At 36.9% G+C, this 17,141-nt stretch overlaps 2 protein-coding genes across 3 annotated transcripts; one reads left to right on the forward strand and one right to left on the reverse strand.

The window, feature by feature from the left end:
- Positions 1–1,730: 1,730 nt before the first annotated feature.
- Positions 1,731–10,832, reverse strand: slc5a3b (solute carrier family 5 member 3b). Its single transcript, XM_048193941.1, has 2 exons — positions 10,522–10,832; positions 1,731–6,557 (listed from the first exon to the last, which is right to left on the reverse strand). The coding sequence occupies exon 2, from the start codon at positions 6,275–6,277 to the stop codon at positions 4,157–4,159; it is 2,121 nt and encodes a 706-aa protein (XP_048049898.1). The 5' UTR covers positions 6,278–6,557; positions 10,522–10,832; the 3' UTR covers positions 1,731–4,156.
- Positions 10,833–11,835: 1,003 nt separating this feature from the next.
- atp5po (ATP synthase peripheral stalk subunit OSCP) lies at positions 11,836–14,525 on the forward strand. 2 transcript variants are annotated; one of them, XM_048193944.1, is made up of 7 exons: positions 11,836–11,931; positions 12,468–12,518; positions 12,969–13,079; positions 13,169–13,298; positions 13,518–13,630; positions 13,838–13,924; positions 14,287–14,525. In XM_048193944.1, the coding sequence occupies exons 1-7, from the start codon at positions 11,905–11,907 to the stop codon at positions 14,395–14,397; spliced, it is 630 nt and encodes a 209-aa protein (XP_048049901.1). In that variant the 5' UTR covers positions 11,836–11,904; the 3' UTR covers positions 14,398–14,525. The 2 variants fall into 2 exon arrangements, with proteins under 2 accessions (XP_048049901.1, XP_048049900.1); XM_048193943.1 differs by lacking the exon at positions 11,836–11,931 and having other exon boundaries at positions 12,417–12,518.
- The last annotated feature ends 2,616 nt before the right edge of the window (positions 14,526–17,141 follow it).

Genomic DNA, 17,141 nt, shown 5'->3' on the forward strand with positions numbered 1-17,141 from the left:
GGTCACAGTAACATTAATCAAATAGAGAAGTAAATAAAGAACAGCTCTGTATCTGATGAGATGCTGTTAACCTGAGGAGGTAAAATGATGCCTGTTGAATTTATTGCATTCAGACTTTCCTTTGCATGTCACACTGCATTTGCTCTCATTACGCATCAGTCTCAAGTCCAGCATTTCAGTTATAATACTACGTTTCTGAGGACTCTCTTTAAAATATTGCTCATGGATAAATAGTAAGTTAAAATCTTGCTGAACTCAAGGTTAGACAAGGTTATGGAAATGGAAAGCCGCAGGATCTTCACATCATGGCCATGTATTTTGGACATAGTCAAAACAGAGTCTCTCACTCATGGATTCTTGGAACGTTGTCCCCGTTTTTTTTTTGTTTTTGTTTTTTTTTCCTATTCTCAGAAAGCAACATTAATCCCTTAGTGACACACCCTTATAACGACCTGCAGGGCTTTAACAAACACAGGTATTAGGTGGAGGTTAGACCAAAACAATTATTCACCTACGCATTTTCTTCCTCAACATAGTCACTCGGTCACCTCCATTCCTAACATACATCTAAATGGAAAATTACTGTGCACAGATATAAACTGTCATGCTGTGTTGAGAGAGAGAGAGAGAGAGAGAGAGAGAGAGAGAAACAAGGACAAGTGACGATGCAGTGACTGTTTAAAGGTGAAGTGTAGCATTTCTGCACCACTAGCGGCACTGTGAAACACTTTATCCTTTACAATGCACTTGTTCATTTAAAGCAATGCATAATTTTAAGTGTTTTATATTTTCAAACACTAATTTACATGTATTTGAAGTAGTCTACTAGTTCTGCAAATGTCAACTACTGCGTGACTTTACATCTAAAGATGATGATACACAGGGCAACTTTTTGAGCAATGCTGCTGAGTGATGTTTCTTGGGCACTTTGCCATTAAGAAAGGGCAACAAATTTCTATCTGCATACTTTAGAAAATTTGTTGCCCATTCTCAATGGGAAAGTGCCCAAGAAACATCACCTGCAACATTGCTCAAAAAGTTGCCCTGTGTATCATCATCTTAATGTATAAAAGCAATTGTCATTGTGATTCACCATGTACATATCTGTGCCTTATATCCCAGAGAATATGTATAATATTTCCATGTGAGGTCATCATCATCACTAGCCATTTTTAAATCTTCCTTAAGAACATCTTTTTTTCTTTATTTTTTTTCTGTGGCTATTGAATAGATTATGGAATATGTTTTGAAGCTGATAAAATATATGTTGCTTTATTTAAATGTTCTGATTTATTGTATTGTTTTATATTTAATACTTTATTATTATTATTATTTTCTTGCTTGATCTGTAAAGCACTTTGGGTCAACTTCTGTTGTTTTTAAATGTGCTATGGTTGACTTGACTTATTGTCTTCATATTGTCGATGGATTATCATATTTATGCATTATCTTCATTTAAGGATAAACAACAGGACTAAATAACTTTATGAAGTATTTTGATGGCAAAGTTATGAATGTCATAAAACACAGGATAATCATACAAGACATTATGGAGCCCCTAAAACTGTAATCTTGAAATGCAGTGGTTTTTGGAATATTATAGTCAATTCATTGTTTGCAATATGACAGATGAATTAAAGAATTAAAAATTATAAATAAAAAACAACAGCATGCAAGTATACAATGCAATATATTATAAGATTTAAAGTCAAATAACCAAGCTCACACAGTTTGTCGTTCTCAAATGAATGTCTTTTTATTCATCCGCAACTTTTGATAATAAAAGTAGCAAATGTACAAATCATTTGTGTATGTCTGAATAGATCAGAGATTGAAAGCAATAAACTCCATAAGCATTTTTTTTTAGCTTATGGAATGTTTCACAATGAATTGATAAAGCCCATATTATGCAACATATCCTAAGGGATGTACACACTCTAAACTAAAACACAAAAGAAATTTCTGGTATCTATACATCATTCAATACAAATGTACAAATGTAAAACAAGATCCATTGAAATCAAATAAAACACAAAACCCTTTTGTTGTCATGAAAGGCCATGTTAAAAAAAAAAGTACCATAGAGGATGATATTAAATGAACTAACAGTCTATTAAAATTCACATTATCAAACACAAACAACATAAAAGTGAAAAAAAAAAAAAAAAAGAACCTCGTCATCATTTTACTTCTAAGTGCATGGATAAATATTCAAAAACTTTGGGTTTTGGTTTGAAAAATCCGTGGTGTACCCAAAACCAACAATCACTTCCACACCCCTAAGCAAGTTAGTATGGTATTGCCAATAAATAAAAAAAGACATCTACGCATACAAGTGTTCAATGTGTGCTATAAGATGCTCTGTCTACTACAAATAAAAGAAAAAAAAGAAAATTGTTTACCTATATTTTGTAAATGCAAAGAGATATCAGTTTTGGATGAGTACAAACTATCATTTAGGCCTCAGATAATCACAACAGCTCCCAAATTTTGCAATTTTACATTTAAGTTAATTTATTACACCTTAAGCAATAATATAACTGTACTGCTTCACTGAGATTGAGGTCAACCCCAGTATTTACTTTAGTGATTGTTATAATAAACGCTATGAACTAGTATGAACTTAATCAGAATAAGATTAACTGTTAGTTGCAAAGAAATGGGAATCACTTCAGTAACTTTGACATGGAACATAAGAGACCAAAACCAAATCATTAATAAGGTCTCTATTTAACTTTCATTTGATTTATTTACCTGTTTTTCCAATACAAAGATATCTTTATTAAAATGGATAAAAAAAAATACAATTTTAATTTAAAATGTAAAACAATGATCAGCCAATTTAACCCCAGTTTATTTTATTTGGTTATGATGAAAAGGATTTTTGAAGGCAGATTTAAAAAAAAAAAAAAAAAAAAAAAAAACGAGAAAAAAAAACAAACCATGACACAAAATAAACATTGCACCTCTTCATAATAATTTTGTTGCACCTTTGGGTTAAATTTTCATTAAAATGACGGGCTTGGATGTCAAAGTATTAATACATTTATTAATACAACATTGTGAGTTTGCACTTAAAAAAATAAGTTACATCTGTTTACAAAATCCCTCACGCCCATTTCATTTTCACTAAGGCCATCCAGTTCCCCTTTTTCTGAACAAACCGAGCATTCAACAGCAGATCAACAACAGGTAATGCCCGTTACCGCAGCCATACTCAAATTCTTCTTCTAGAAGAACAAGATATTATTTTGCGCAGCAATCAAAATTGGACATCCCAGTCTTAATAACCTGTTTTGGGATATCATATTATCAGATTACAACATTAATGACAGTGCTCTCAAGCTTGAGTCTTTCTTGTGGCGGTTCTGAGGGTCATTCAGTAACATCCACATGGCCAGTCTGTGCATTTTATAGTTGATTTGTTTTGGATCGAAAACATCTTGAAAGCCTTTTTCACATTAACTTATATTCCCAAAATAAAGACAAAGCAGGCTCTTATGCTCTGCACAAAAGGCATTTTGGTGTTTTTTCACCCCCAATGAAAGTAGCTCTAAATACAAAGAAATGAAAATACAACAAATTACATAGAGTTACAGTTACAATTTACATTAATGGACCTAAATAGTCTTACTTGTATTTGGAAATGTACACCAAGGTACCAGGTTTAATCAGACGGCACAACACTTTAGTGATATGGCATCTTTTTGTGCAAAAGATTTTTTTTAAATAAAATCTTTGAATCTTACAATAAATTTCCCAACTTTTCTCAATTAAAATTCATAATTTTCACAATTTCCATTTCACATAAAGAGGAAATATGATTCCAGTTACACGAGTGACAATATTAAGGCAAAATTCACCAAGAAGAAAAACAGCAAATCCTACAATTGCTTAACTCGACCAACCATAAACTATATAAAAGCTCTTGTTTCAATAATGCATTTGGTCATCAACATACCACGAGGAAGAGTTTAAATATTTTCAAGGAGGTGTGACACAGAGCCAAGGAGAAACAATAAATAACTTCTATCAGAATGATCCCCAAAAGGAAATTATAAAATGAAAGAAATGACACTGTAAATATTACAGACCCTAGATGACTTATAAAAACATACAGTTCATATAAAATGTGCTGTCTTTCACGCAGGCCACATTACAAGGAGAAGTACACAAACATGAAGACACCCACTGAACAAACCAATACAAGGCCTAAGTTAAGTAACAGCTTGATCTTTGGGGATTCATAAAGCATTTGACGGACAGCTTCTTCATCTTCTTCAATGACTTTGGGTACGATGAAAGACCTTTTCTCCTTATGACAAATCCAGTCAAATACTTGCAGGCAGCTCTCTTCATCACACTTGACTTCATCCTTCTCTTTCACAAGCTTTGCATGACCATTGCTGTACAGCTCCATTGGCGTGGATGCCTCTGTGCTGGGGGTCGCGGGATCTTGGTTACAAGACGAGGGCATAAGGAGTTTCATGTCAGCCCCATCAAGACGTCTCTCCTTCTGGACATCCTCAGGCACATCTTTCTTGAGGACACCATTGCCATTAGTGAGTTTGTACATCTCCTCTCGTTCAGTCACAGGAATCTTAAGCAGCTTTCTCAAGCCCCAGATTGTGGTACGCTTGACCTTCTCCACTTCTGGCGGTTGTGTGCACAGACTGACACCCACAGCCACCAGCCCGGAAATCCAAAACAGCCCGGCAGCAACGTACATGTAGTGGATATGAGTAATGAAAGCTGGACGCTCATCTGGCTGGTCACATCTTGGCTCACGATATACAAAGCCAAGGATAAGGCGGGTGGTGCCAAGCACAAACCCAGTCATACCTCCCCAAAATGCGCCGGTCTCATTGCAACGTTTCCAGAAGACTCCGAGTAAAAAGAGGGCAGCAATGGGAGGTGTGAGGTATCCTGCAATTTCCTGGATGTACAGGTACATTTGACCTCCTTGCATCTCAATAATGACAGGCACCCAAGCGATGCTGATAGCCACCATGAAGATCACAAACATCCTGCCGACCACCACCAGCTCACGGGAGGATGCACATACACGCAGCATTTTATAAATGTCCAATGTGAAGATGGTGCTAGCGCTGTTAAAAATCGAGTCCAGGTCGCTCATGAGGGCAGCAATCATCACAGCCATCATCAACCCTCGGAGACCCACCGGCATCACGCTCATGACCAGCCGAGGGTAGGCGATGTTGGAACAGCCAGCTTGACTGCCACAAACAGCCATGCAGTGCTCTGGTCCGATGCACGCCAGCTCATCTGGGAACAGTATTCTTGAGATCATTCCTGGGATAACGATGATAAACATGGGAAGGATCTTAAGCATTCCTGCCATTAGTGTGGAGCCTTTGGCATGGACGATATTCTTGGCAGCTAAGACTCTCTGCACGATGACTTGGTCAGCACACCAGTACCAAATGGATGAGGGTGTCTGACCCAACAGAAAGCCCGGCCAAGGGATGTCCTCATCAAGCGGTCCTCGTAGGAGCTTGAGAGAATCTGGCTTGGGATGGATTCGGCAGGAGTTTGTGTATTGGAAGCTGAAGTTGCTGTTAGCCAGGATGGCGGTGACATTAGGGACTGCTTCCATGTATTTTTCCCGCACCCCTTCCAAACCGCCTACCTTGATCAGACCCATGATGCTAAGGGTCAATGCACCGCCAATCATGAGCACGGCCTGTAGAGTGTCTGTGTAGATCACAGCAACCAGTCCACCGGTCACTGTCAGGAAGGCAGTCATAGTGATAAGCAAGACGACTGATAGGTAGAGATTCCAGCCAAGAGACTCCTGAATGAAAAGAGCTCCTGCGTACAAGTCCACTGAGAGTTTAGTAAAGACATACAGCAGAAGTGAGAGGGCAGCAAAATAAATCTTTAGCCGTTTGCCTCCGTAGCGCTTGGAGAGGTACTCTGGCATGGTGTAAACTCCACAGTGGATGTAGACTGGGATGAACACCCAGCCAAGCAGCTGCAGCAGAAGGAGGGCATTGAACTCCCAGGCGCCCACTGCAAAACCACTTGCTGCACCAGAACCAGCGAGGCCAATGAAATGCTCGCTGCCAATGTTGCTGACAAACAGTGAGGCGCCTATCACCACCCAATTCATAGTTCGACCTGCCAGGAAGTAGCCACTGACAGTGCTATGGTTGGACTTCCACATGGCGAGCAGACCAATCACAAGCACAAGTACAAAATAAAGTGCCACAACTGCGATATCCGCCGCCTCCATCATTGGTCCTTTATTTAACATGTTTAAAGTTACTATCACAGTTCAAAATGGAATTGTCTGGAAAAAATAGGTTTATTTGAGTAAAGATGCAAGCAAATGCACATAAAATCTCTTATTCCTTTGGTTTGCTGTCTTTCTAGAAGGAAACGGAAGCATCCGCCATCTGTCAGATGAATTTCTATATGGTTTGTGTTTGGTTTAGATTTGATTGGTAATCCAACGGTGCTCTCATGAAGCACAAGAGTTATTTTGGGGAGGATGTCTCTGGCTTCTGGTCTAGAAATGGCAAGAGTTTACATTCCTGCAAGACAGCAAACACAGAAAGAAAGAGAGAGAGACATGGCATGCATTAGAACAGGTGTAGATCATTCATTATTACTAGCCATTTACTTTACCACAAAGAGGGAAACATTTTCAAAAAAAAAGATTTTTTGATTACTGTTATAGTTGTTATTCTGTTGAACAATATACATAGACAATATAAAATATACATTTTGCCCTGTTTCACAGACAAGGCTAGTTCCAGACTAAAATGCATGTTGAGTCAGCGCCATTGTTTTGTCTCAAGATGCACACCAGTAAGGTTTTTTTCTAAGGCACATTTACAAAAGCTACTTAAATGTCCTGAATGAACTAAGTAACTAAGTACCTGGGCCCTGTACTGGTAGTTGAACAAACTTATAGGATTAGTTTCGAGTTGACAAAACCAAACCACTCCACTCCGACTTTGTTGGTACCATGATGCTGATCATCAACTATCTCTGTCAACTCAGGCTTTGATCCTGAGTTTGTGGAGCGCGTGCACATGAATCCGTGACATCAGTGGCAAACAGCCAATCACATGCCTTGCAACAGAGAGAAACTATGATTCACTTTTCGCGAGAGAGCCAGCGCGATTTAAAACTCTTTTGCTGAACATGAAGAATTTAAACACATTTACACTAATGGAAAATACTTGTCTGTGAAAGAGGACAAATAAAAGAAATGATCTTTCTCTATCAGTGCAAGTGAAAATTGTGAAGTTAGTTTATATAGTTGATAATATATAACGATAGATACTCAAACATACAAGGTCACATGTAGTCATATTTAAAGAGTATATTTACACCTTATTTATATTACATATGATCTATATATATTAATTTTCATTGAAACTAAATGCTTAATAACAACTGTTAAACTAAACTTGCATGTGTGTAATGGATTAATAAAAATATAGATCATATAATTATACAATCATATATAAATCATAAAATAATTCTTAGTAATTATCATTAAAACCACACAATTTCATCGTTAAATTTTTGTTTTTACTATATAATGACCTTTAATTTGGAGGAAGAGGAACTGGGGGAGTGACTTTATTGTGTTGAAGAGCTGCTGTGCAGCAAAAAATATGTACCAGTTATCAATGTAAAGCTGCTTTGATACAATCTGCATTGTAAAAAGCGCTATATAAATAAAGGTGACTTGACTTGACTTGTTGGGTGTGTCAGTGTCACTTATCTTACATCTGATTGGTCCATTTTTCAGTTTGCGATCTCTAACCCAGAACATAACCTGCCCCGGAGCAGGTTAGCTGTGCAGCGTAAATTACCATGGTGATGAACGCCGCTAAAAGTCAAGTCACTTTCATGGTACCTAAAACCCAGGATTGGTGCAAACTAATCTGAAATTTACCTGGCTAGCCAGCTAATCCAGCTTCATGGTACAGGCCTCTGATTGAATACCTTAATCTAAGCCATGTCTGTGAAACCAGGCCATTATTCATTTATCAGTATTGGAAAATATAGGATATTTAATTGCACTTGCTAATTTCACAATTTTTACAGCTTTGCCTCTCTTAACACTAATAACACTGTAAAACGCAATCTTTAGTGAATTTCAAAATTAATGTTTTTCATACAGTACATTATAATGTAGTGCTGCATTTAAAAAATGACTGATATAAGTTCATAGTGTTTTTTCTTATTTATTTAAACAAAACAGTATAGAATTTTAGTATTAGTAATTTATCAGTTATCAGCCATAACATGAAAATAATTATCAGCATATCACGGTCAGAATTTTAATATCAGTGTATCCCTTAAAAGACATGAATAACAGCAATAAAAACAAAATACACTGTTTAATAAAAGTCTCCATTTTCAAATATGATGATCAACAAAACAGTCATCATAATAATCAATTTCAAGCTTTATCAAAACAATTGTTTTTATTTATTTATGTCTCCCTTTCAACATGTATAAGAATTCAGATCAGTTTTTTAGACTGGATGTTTTTACATCTCGGTCTCCCAGTAATCATCGCCTGGCTTTAGCGGTTGCGTAACTTAGATATACGCAAATGTGCATCACTTCCCAATCCACTGCTCTGCCACCTGAAAACTATACCAGCTAGGACTTCAGGCACTAATTCTTTGTGAACCATAGGGCAGATTATTGCATAACACTACACTGGTTGGTTCTAACAGCCAGCTTAACATCTCATCTAACAGCAAGCTTATGGTCAGACTGCAACAGCTCTGACAACTATCCAAGCAGTTTGGTCATATTAATGTTGAGGTTTAAAGCGGAAATAAGAAAGAAAGATTTAAAATTAATCAAAATGGTAACACACACTACCAGATGCTTATCCCAATAAGCAAAAAACCTAGGGAACATCAATAAGCAGTGACTACTGCCGCCTGTTGGTATTACTAAGAAATTTCTCCTAACTCATTCAGTATGTATATCACATATATCAGTACAATGCAAACACTGTTCCTCATGTTACAACACTGGGAGCCATATGCCAAACCCTTACCAGCTAACATTGCTCTGTTTATGTCCCTCTCACTAGCTTTGACACCATGACTGTATGACACAACTTGAGCTGATGTTATCAGTTTGCAGATGCACATTAGTGCTATAAATTTAGTGTAACTGACAACACAACACAAATGACACAATACTTACAGTCAATACTATAAAAAGATGCCCTCTGTGTTAAGGACAGTTAAACTTAATTATTTCACCATTTACTGATCCTCACGTCATTCCAAACCTCATATGACTTTCATTCTTCAGTGGAGCCAGGCCTGGCACCAGGACACACGTATTTAGGGTGCATTTATATTTCTCATGGGGGCCAGCGACCAAATTGAAATCATGTGGTCCCGTTTCGGGGGTGAGGGCATGATGTGGAGGTATGACAGACAGGGATAACCCCCTCTGGTGCCTGGCCAGTGGAGCACAAAAAAGATGGTAGGCAAATAACAAGTCTCAACAATGAAAGTGACCTTGACTTCCAGTCTGTAACATTGTGCCCACCACCTCTTTTGAGTTCCACGTTAGAAAAAGAGTAATTAGTAAATGATGACATTGTTTTAATTTTTGGATGCCATGCCATTAAATCTAACGATAACCAGCCAGTTAATCTTCTCATGGATCCTCTAGTGGGCCAAGAAAAGAAAAAAGAAAAAACACAGACACTTGGAGTGGGGAGGAGGGGTGGGCAAGGAGGAAAATTTCCACTGCAAGTCAACTCACCTCACAACAACTCCAAATGTGCACTAGTAACCAATGGCAACGACTTATAGATACAGATATATAAAAAACACATGACAGTAAATGCAAACGAGATCTACACAGTGTATTAAAGGATGGATGACTTAAAACAAAGACCTACACTGCTTATTGACACACATGTGCTGTTTGGAAAAATGTGATTCATTTTGCGTGGAATTTTACGACGATGGTGAAACACCAACACGCGACTCCTGCGAAATTTCTAGAAGCAGCGCTTCGCCGGATAGGACGTAAAACATCCACAACAACAGAGCGATGTCTTTATTGTAATCAAGACGGTTTCACCAGCTGGAGTGCTGGCTATTTGCTAAAGATACCAATAAACATTTTAGACAAAAACTAAATATTTACTCACCCTCCAAACCTGTATGACTTCCTTCCAGCCTCAGTCACCATTCATTTTTAATCTAAATAATAAAAGTGAATGGAGACCCAGCTGTCACGCCTCCTTGCTCGATTTTAAATGAACTATCCCTTTAACTCAAGACGTATACTGCGTCATGTCATTTGAAAAACAGTACCTTGGAAGATTTAATATTTATATTGCAGATATTTACTACTAAATGACGGAATTCTTCGAATATGGCGCATTTCTACGCTGCTACAACAAGACCTATTCTGTTATGCTCATTGGTTCAGTACACTTCTCAATTTATTTTTGACCTACACAATGGTTACACTTAAGATACAACTTACCACTTCTATGATATAGTCTTGAAATAAAGAATTGATTAGCGTTTGTTCCTAGAACGGATGAACTGCTCCAAGCGAGCTGATCCTCCACTTCAGTTTCTGACAGCTTCAGCGCAGAAGAGTGCAGGATAATGTTCGCAGTCAAACAGGTCTTGAAAAGTTCAGAAATTGTAGATTTCAGTCCTTCGGAATGAATGGTGCTGTAAACGCGCCTTTTATAAACGTCCATCTGCTTCTTTTTTTTCTTCCGCTGTACACGCCCTTTACATTAGTGTGTATAAACGTGACGTGTCCTAGTGCCAAAGCTGTAATTTGCATATTAAGCCACGCCTACTCTATATCTCACAAGAGCTATTGTTTCATGACTTATCACCTCTTGTAGTCCCTTAATACTGGAAACTTCCATAAATCACCCTTCTTTAGCCACGAGCAGACCTCCAGGACTAAACGAGACAAGGTCTTTGGAAAGGCTAATTCTAAGCCTCTTAGGTTTTGCAGTCAAAAGAACAATCTGGAAATGCACCAAAAGACTCTTGAGCAGTGGGGTTCACAATGCTTATTAAGAATGTTCTTTACAAAGTTTGTTTACTTTAGTTTCTTTTTATTGAATGCTATTAATGTTATTATTTCATCCAACGCAACAATAGATTTTACAGCCTGTCTATCATTGGGAATTAGCTAACTAAATAGAGTTATAGTTTACGACAGATCCACGGGGTCCCAATCATCATCACACAGGTGCACCTGAAGCGCACACATACACTTTGTAGCTGAATAAAACACATGAATAAACTACTCATTAATAACGTTCCATCTTTAATATCCTGTGAGTGATCTGGGTGAAAGGATCAAGATAATTTAGGGACATGATGTCATATGCAGCTGATACGCTCATGAGGTGATATCACACAAAATAAACCGATGAAAAAAGTTCAGTGTAATCAAATTGCAAAACATAAGATAACATTGTTTTATTGTCATTTATGAACAAGGGCAGCTCAAGCTTTCTGTAATACCAGTAGCCTATATCAGGTTTGGTAAACCTAAATTTTGTATTTATTTTTTATTAAGCTAATAAGAAGATATAGGCTATAATTTTGCAGAATTTAGATTTACCACCAGATGTAGATTAAGGCATTCATCTTGCTTTACAAATAGCTTAAGACATGTTATAGATGCATAGCTATAAGGTATTGTCCTAAGGAAAAAGTCGTTATATAAATATTTCCAAAATGCTTTTGTTAACTATCCCGTGATCTTTCCGAGTAATTTTCCACTGAAATGACTAACTACATTTCCCACAATGCATGAGCGCAGCTCTTGCGTATTTCTTCCCAGACTTGCACGCACGCGCAGTGCTTTTGACCTACACAGTCGCAGGAGAAAATGGCAGCGCTTGGACTGGGGCTGCAGGTATGACATTCTGAAAACCTTGGTAGTTGTATTAAAAACCACGACTTGTTTGGCTTCGTGTCGTTAAATATATTTGATCTTTTGAAACTGTAATTATTTGACCGGCTTAAGCCAAGATGATTTATCTGATAACTGAACGAGGCCTTGACAGGCAGCGTCTAATCCGCAACATGTACAGCGAGTCAAACCCTGTGCTCCTCTGAGAGCCCAATAGTCCGTTATCAGGTTAATAATGTTGTATCTTGAGTTGTATTAGCTGAATTTTTGTTGTTCATTCATTCATAGTTGTCCAAAGGACCTGACGAGTTTCTGCTCCACACATGCTGAAGCATACAATGATGAAAATGTGATTGGACATATTATGTTTTAAAACCTATTGAAGTTGAATTATCATATGATGCAGTGTAGGTTTTGAGACAAAATGAATGACAATACTGAAATGAAGAGCATATGTTTATTATATTTATGACCAGGTCGTGTCATTGAGAGTTATTTTTGACATGTCTGCATGTAAGATATTCTGTTTCTCTCTTCAGGTGCGCCAGTTTAGCACCTCTGTGATCCGACCAGTAGCAAAACTTGTCAAGGTAAAAAAAAAATCATTCATTAATTTAATTCATTACACACCAAGACAAAAAAAAAAAAAACCAAATACATATTTTCCCCACAGTTCCCCCTAAAATAACTAAACCACGTATTAGCTATCAATGTCATTTCAATATAAAAAATAAATATTCTGCATAATATAATAATATGAAAGTGTCTGACACAGTATAAATTTAATGTATGATTTTGCAGTACTGATAGTAGTATTAATTATGGTGTTTTGGTGAAATGCACAGACATTTCTGTGTGTAATAGTATTAAATTTGTTATTGAGCTCTTGATTTAACTATGAATTAATACTAATATGAAATACTGCCATAGTAACAGATAATTGTTTTTATATTAATATTTTTATATTTATGCTGACTGTAATAGTGTAAAAGTTTTTCTTGCACATTAGGCTGTATTCATACCGTACTATATTTCTTCAGCCCCCAATCCAGGTCTATGGGGTCGAGGGACGTTATGCTACTGCCCTGTTCTCTGCTGCCAGCAAGCAGAAGAGCCTCGATAAGGTTGAACAGGAACTTGGACGTGTGTTTGTGAGTTTCCCTTTAGATTTCCCTATTTGTTTCTGCTTGTTTTACACTGCTTCACTCAGTTCTGGATATTTCATTTTCCTGCGTCCTAGAGCCTGATTAAGGATCCTAAGCTGTCAAGTATTGTGTTGAACCCCCATGTCAAGCGCAGTATCAAACAGAAGACTTTCATTGATGCCTTGACCAAGGCAAAACTCTCCCCCATCACCATCAACTTCATCAGTGAGTTTTCTCACCAGCCATTTCATTAATTCACTGAGAAGTACTGTTATTTTAATCACAGCGTAGAAGTAGAGTTTGCACATATTAAGTGAAACGTCTGTAAGGAAGTGTCCTATATTCAAAAGATGTGAATATTGAAATTGATATTTGTTGCATTTAGAAAATCGACAACAAATCATATTATATATTTGCATAGTATTCAATTATTCTTATTTACAGATGTCCTGGCAGAAAATGGCCGCTTGACCTTGACCTCTGATGTCATCGCAGCCTTTGGCAAAATGATGAGTGCCCACAGAGGAGAGGTCACATGCTCAGTTACCACTGCTCAGGTAAGCCGTGCAGAAATGTATATTTGTTTGCCCGCCTTGTACACATTTCTTTTTATTTTAACCGTAATATAATTTAAATTACTTGTTTTAAAAGGTTATCTGCTTTGCATAAAGTTTGATTTAAAATTTTGAATTAAATATTTTAGCGTCTTCATTGTGGTTGTTTTTTTTTTTTTTTTTTTTTTTTTATGCTGAATGTCTGAACAGCCTCTGGATGAAGCTAATCTTGCAGAGCTGAAGGTGGCACTGAATGGTTTCCTCTCAAAGGGAGAAACTATCAAGCTTGAGACCAAGGTAGGAGGGCTTGTTCCAGAGAGTGGGCTTCATGTTATTTTGAAGTGCTAATTTTAAAATAAAGATGCATTTTTTTTTAAAGAGTGTATTCAGGTCGGCATAATGTTTGAATTTGAATTTTTTACTAAAGTTTAAAACAACGCAAATGTTTTTTTCTGTGTATTGTAGCAGAGAAAGAGTGTGAAAGCATTGCCAAACATTTAATTTAGACTAAAGCAAAACCTTCATCTGCTCGTATGTTTTGTCGTCTGCTCATCCTTGTGAAAATGAACATGTGCAATAAATTGCTTCTATCAAAGTGATTTCTTATATTTATTATAATACAGATGTTCATTGTCTGTTTCTCTTCCTCATTCCCACAGTCTGATCCCTCTATTCTTGGGGGTATGATCGTGAGCATTGGTGATAAGTATGTTGACATGTCTACCAAGACAAAGATCCAGAAGCTCACCAAGCTGATCAGGGAGACCTAAGTCCTGTGGACTGTCCAGACCTACTCTAATAAGATTCAGGAGTTGAAGAAGGGGCGACCTCTCTGCTATTGTGTAGTTGAATGAACTTGTCCAGTTGTGTTCCAAATAAATATTATGTAACATTTAAACTGTGTGGTGTTTTTTTTTTTTTTTTTTTTTTTTTTTTTTTTTTTTTCCACTGAGAGGGAGTTTAGTATGATATTAAATATTAAATGATAGTCCTATTTACAGTGTATATTTAGTGGAAATGTAACTTGAAATTGCTAATCTTTTGAATCTTACTGCATTTGTGATTGAGGAACGCTATCGCAATACCTAAACGTACAGAGCTGGTCAAAACTTTCTTGTGCAGTTTCAGGCTGATGTGTACTATGTGTTTTTTGGTCTCTATAAATGTTTTATACAGCAGATTTTAACATTGGCTTAAAGCTTATTCACTCAGAGCAATTGTAAGCTGGGCCATTCTTCTGGTTTTTCAAATATTTAACGCTTTCACTTGTATTACAAAGTTTATATATCTTTATCTAAAACATATCTTGTATCTTCAATATACACTATACTGTAATTATATGTTCATAAAGGTCCTGACTTAAATTGCTTTCATTGTCATCCCCAGCATTTTCCTATTGGTCAATATGTTGTTCATAATCAACACACGAGGGCGCTAGCAACGCATAATTTGTACATGGAATTTGTTGAACAAAGTCAGGGTTACATGTTTTAGTTTCGAGTTACAAAACCAAACCAATCCAACTAGGCTTTATACCATGACGCTGACCATCAACTTGCTCTGTCAACTCAGCTTTCATCCTGAGTGAGTTTAGGGGTCACATCAGTAGTGAACAGCCAATCACATGCTGTGGAACAGTGAAACTGCGATTCACTTCTCGCGAGAGAAGCAGAAACTGCACCAAGAAGAAAAGAGCTGTCAGAGGACAACTAAAAGAAAAAATCTTGCTATATCAGTGCAAGTAAATGTTGTGAGGTTAGTTGAAATAGGTATAGAGAGAAATGAACATTTAAGCTCACATTTTATAGCTTTATCTACTGATTCTAAAGCTTATATATGTTCTATTATTTAGGATAATAATATGACATTATGTCCTTATATAAAATATAATGACATTTTAATGGTCTCACATTTTAATGGTCTCAGTTTAAAAGGCTTATAAATCGGCCATTTTTAAAAAAAAAAAAAAAATCTAGTGTTTTACATATGTTTCTGTGATGGGTAGGTTTACGGGTTAGGTTGGGCATTAGAAAATATCATTAACCTGATATAAAATCAATGGAAGTCTATGCAATGTCCTCACTAATATAGCAGAACCAAAGAGGCGACACTGATAATTTTTGGATAACAGCCACTAGATGGTGCTCCGGTAGCGCGGCCGCCATTATGGGCTGAAAATAACTGGACCATTGAATCCTTCACATCTTACGCACCCAAAATCGGCGAATTTCACTGCCAAAGCAGAAGCGCAATAGAGCAGTTTTTTTTTTAATTAAGTCATCAGTAAATTGAATGGGTCAGTAAATGTTGTATTGTCTTATATATGTTTTATTTTACCAGTTGTGGAATCCAACCATTCAACCATCTGAGGTAACATAGTTAGCCTACTTTATTGAGTAACGTTATTTCCATTTTATGCAACTTTACACATTTATTAAAGGTCCTCTAAGCGATGTCACGCGTTTTTAGGCCAAAACCTTTTTTTGTCACGTACAGCAAACATCTCCTCACTATCCGCTAGCTGCCTGTCCCCTGAACACACTGTAAAAAACGCGGTCTATGTAGTCGCCACATGCTCCAAAAACGGCAACAAAAACAAACTGGTGCAGCCTGGACCACGAATCATAATAAACATGCTCCAGCCAATAACCGACAAGAATGTTTTAAATGCGCGTTCATGACTGTTTCAGGAAGCACGGAGGGGAGGGGGAGGAGGAGGAGGAGGGAGGGTCTAGCTCGGTCTAGCTAGCCTCTGTTTTGTTTGACAACACTAAGAACGTCAACAGGAAGTTACTCCACCCAGGATTACTTAGAGAACCTTTAATAGTAAATTAATAATTAATAAATTTAAGATCATCATGTTTGCAGCGAACATTATATTTCAGACCTAGTGGAGTAATAATAGTAGGTCTGAATTGAAATATATTGTACGTTTTAATGGATCACGCTACAAACATAATGATCTTATAATACATGATGCATTGCTGTGTCCGTTATCGCATAATTCACACTTTTGGACACTTTTGCTTTAACGGACATTAGACAACACTGCAATATCAAGCTGTTTTATTCATTTATTTATTATCCAACATTCCTTAATTTAATTCCATATGTTGGTTTTAATTCAGTGTTTATAAGCCTTTTAAAGAATTTAACCCGAACTGACTGGGTTTCTAGAGAGCAAAGGTTTTGTGAAAAAAGTGGGAGACTTAAGCACAAAGTGTGTAAAATAAACTGTGGATTTGATGATCACTAGTGATAGTATTTTATTCTGTGTTGTCATCATTCAGTTTGGATTTCAGTACGTTTTTTTTAACAAAGCAGCTGATATTGCCATAGAAACGGACTGCCGATTCGCTTTCACCCCAAAATGGCGGAAACGCAGGGCTGCTGCTGGGCGCCGGTGTTTCAGTGGAACTTTCTATTGACTGTCGCTTCTTGTTAGTGTATATTCTTTGAATATAGTGACTAGATTTATAGTTTGTAATTCTAGTTTGTACTAGGATTATGAGGA

This window comes from Megalobrama amblycephala, linkage group LG6, assembly GCF_018812025.1.
Source record: "Megalobrama amblycephala isolate DHTTF-2021 linkage group LG6, ASM1881202v1, whole genome shotgun sequence".
Taxonomy (NCBI): domain Eukaryota; kingdom Metazoa; phylum Chordata; class Actinopteri; order Cypriniformes; family Xenocyprididae; genus Megalobrama; species Megalobrama amblycephala.

What these genes read in the sequence shown, in the direction of transcription:
- slc5a3b (XM_048193941.1), bottom strand. Translation starts at nt 6,277, where the DNA reads ATGTTAAATAAAGGACCAATGATGGAGGCGGCGGATATCGCAGTTGTG.
- atp5po (XM_048193943.1), top strand. Translation starts at nt 12,432, where the DNA reads ATGTCTGCATGTAAGATATTCTGTTTCTCTCTTCAGGTGCGCCAGTTT. An exon ending in CAGTAGCAAAACTTGTCAAG is followed by an intron (nt 12,519 to 12,968) that starts GTAAAAAAAAAA and finishes ATATTTCTTCAG; the next exon opens with CCCCCAATCCAGGTCTATGG. An exon ending in AGGAACTTGGACGTGTGTTT is followed by an intron (nt 13,080 to 13,168) that starts GTGAGTTTCCCT and finishes CCTGCGTCCTAG; the next exon opens with AGCCTGATTAAGGATCCTAA.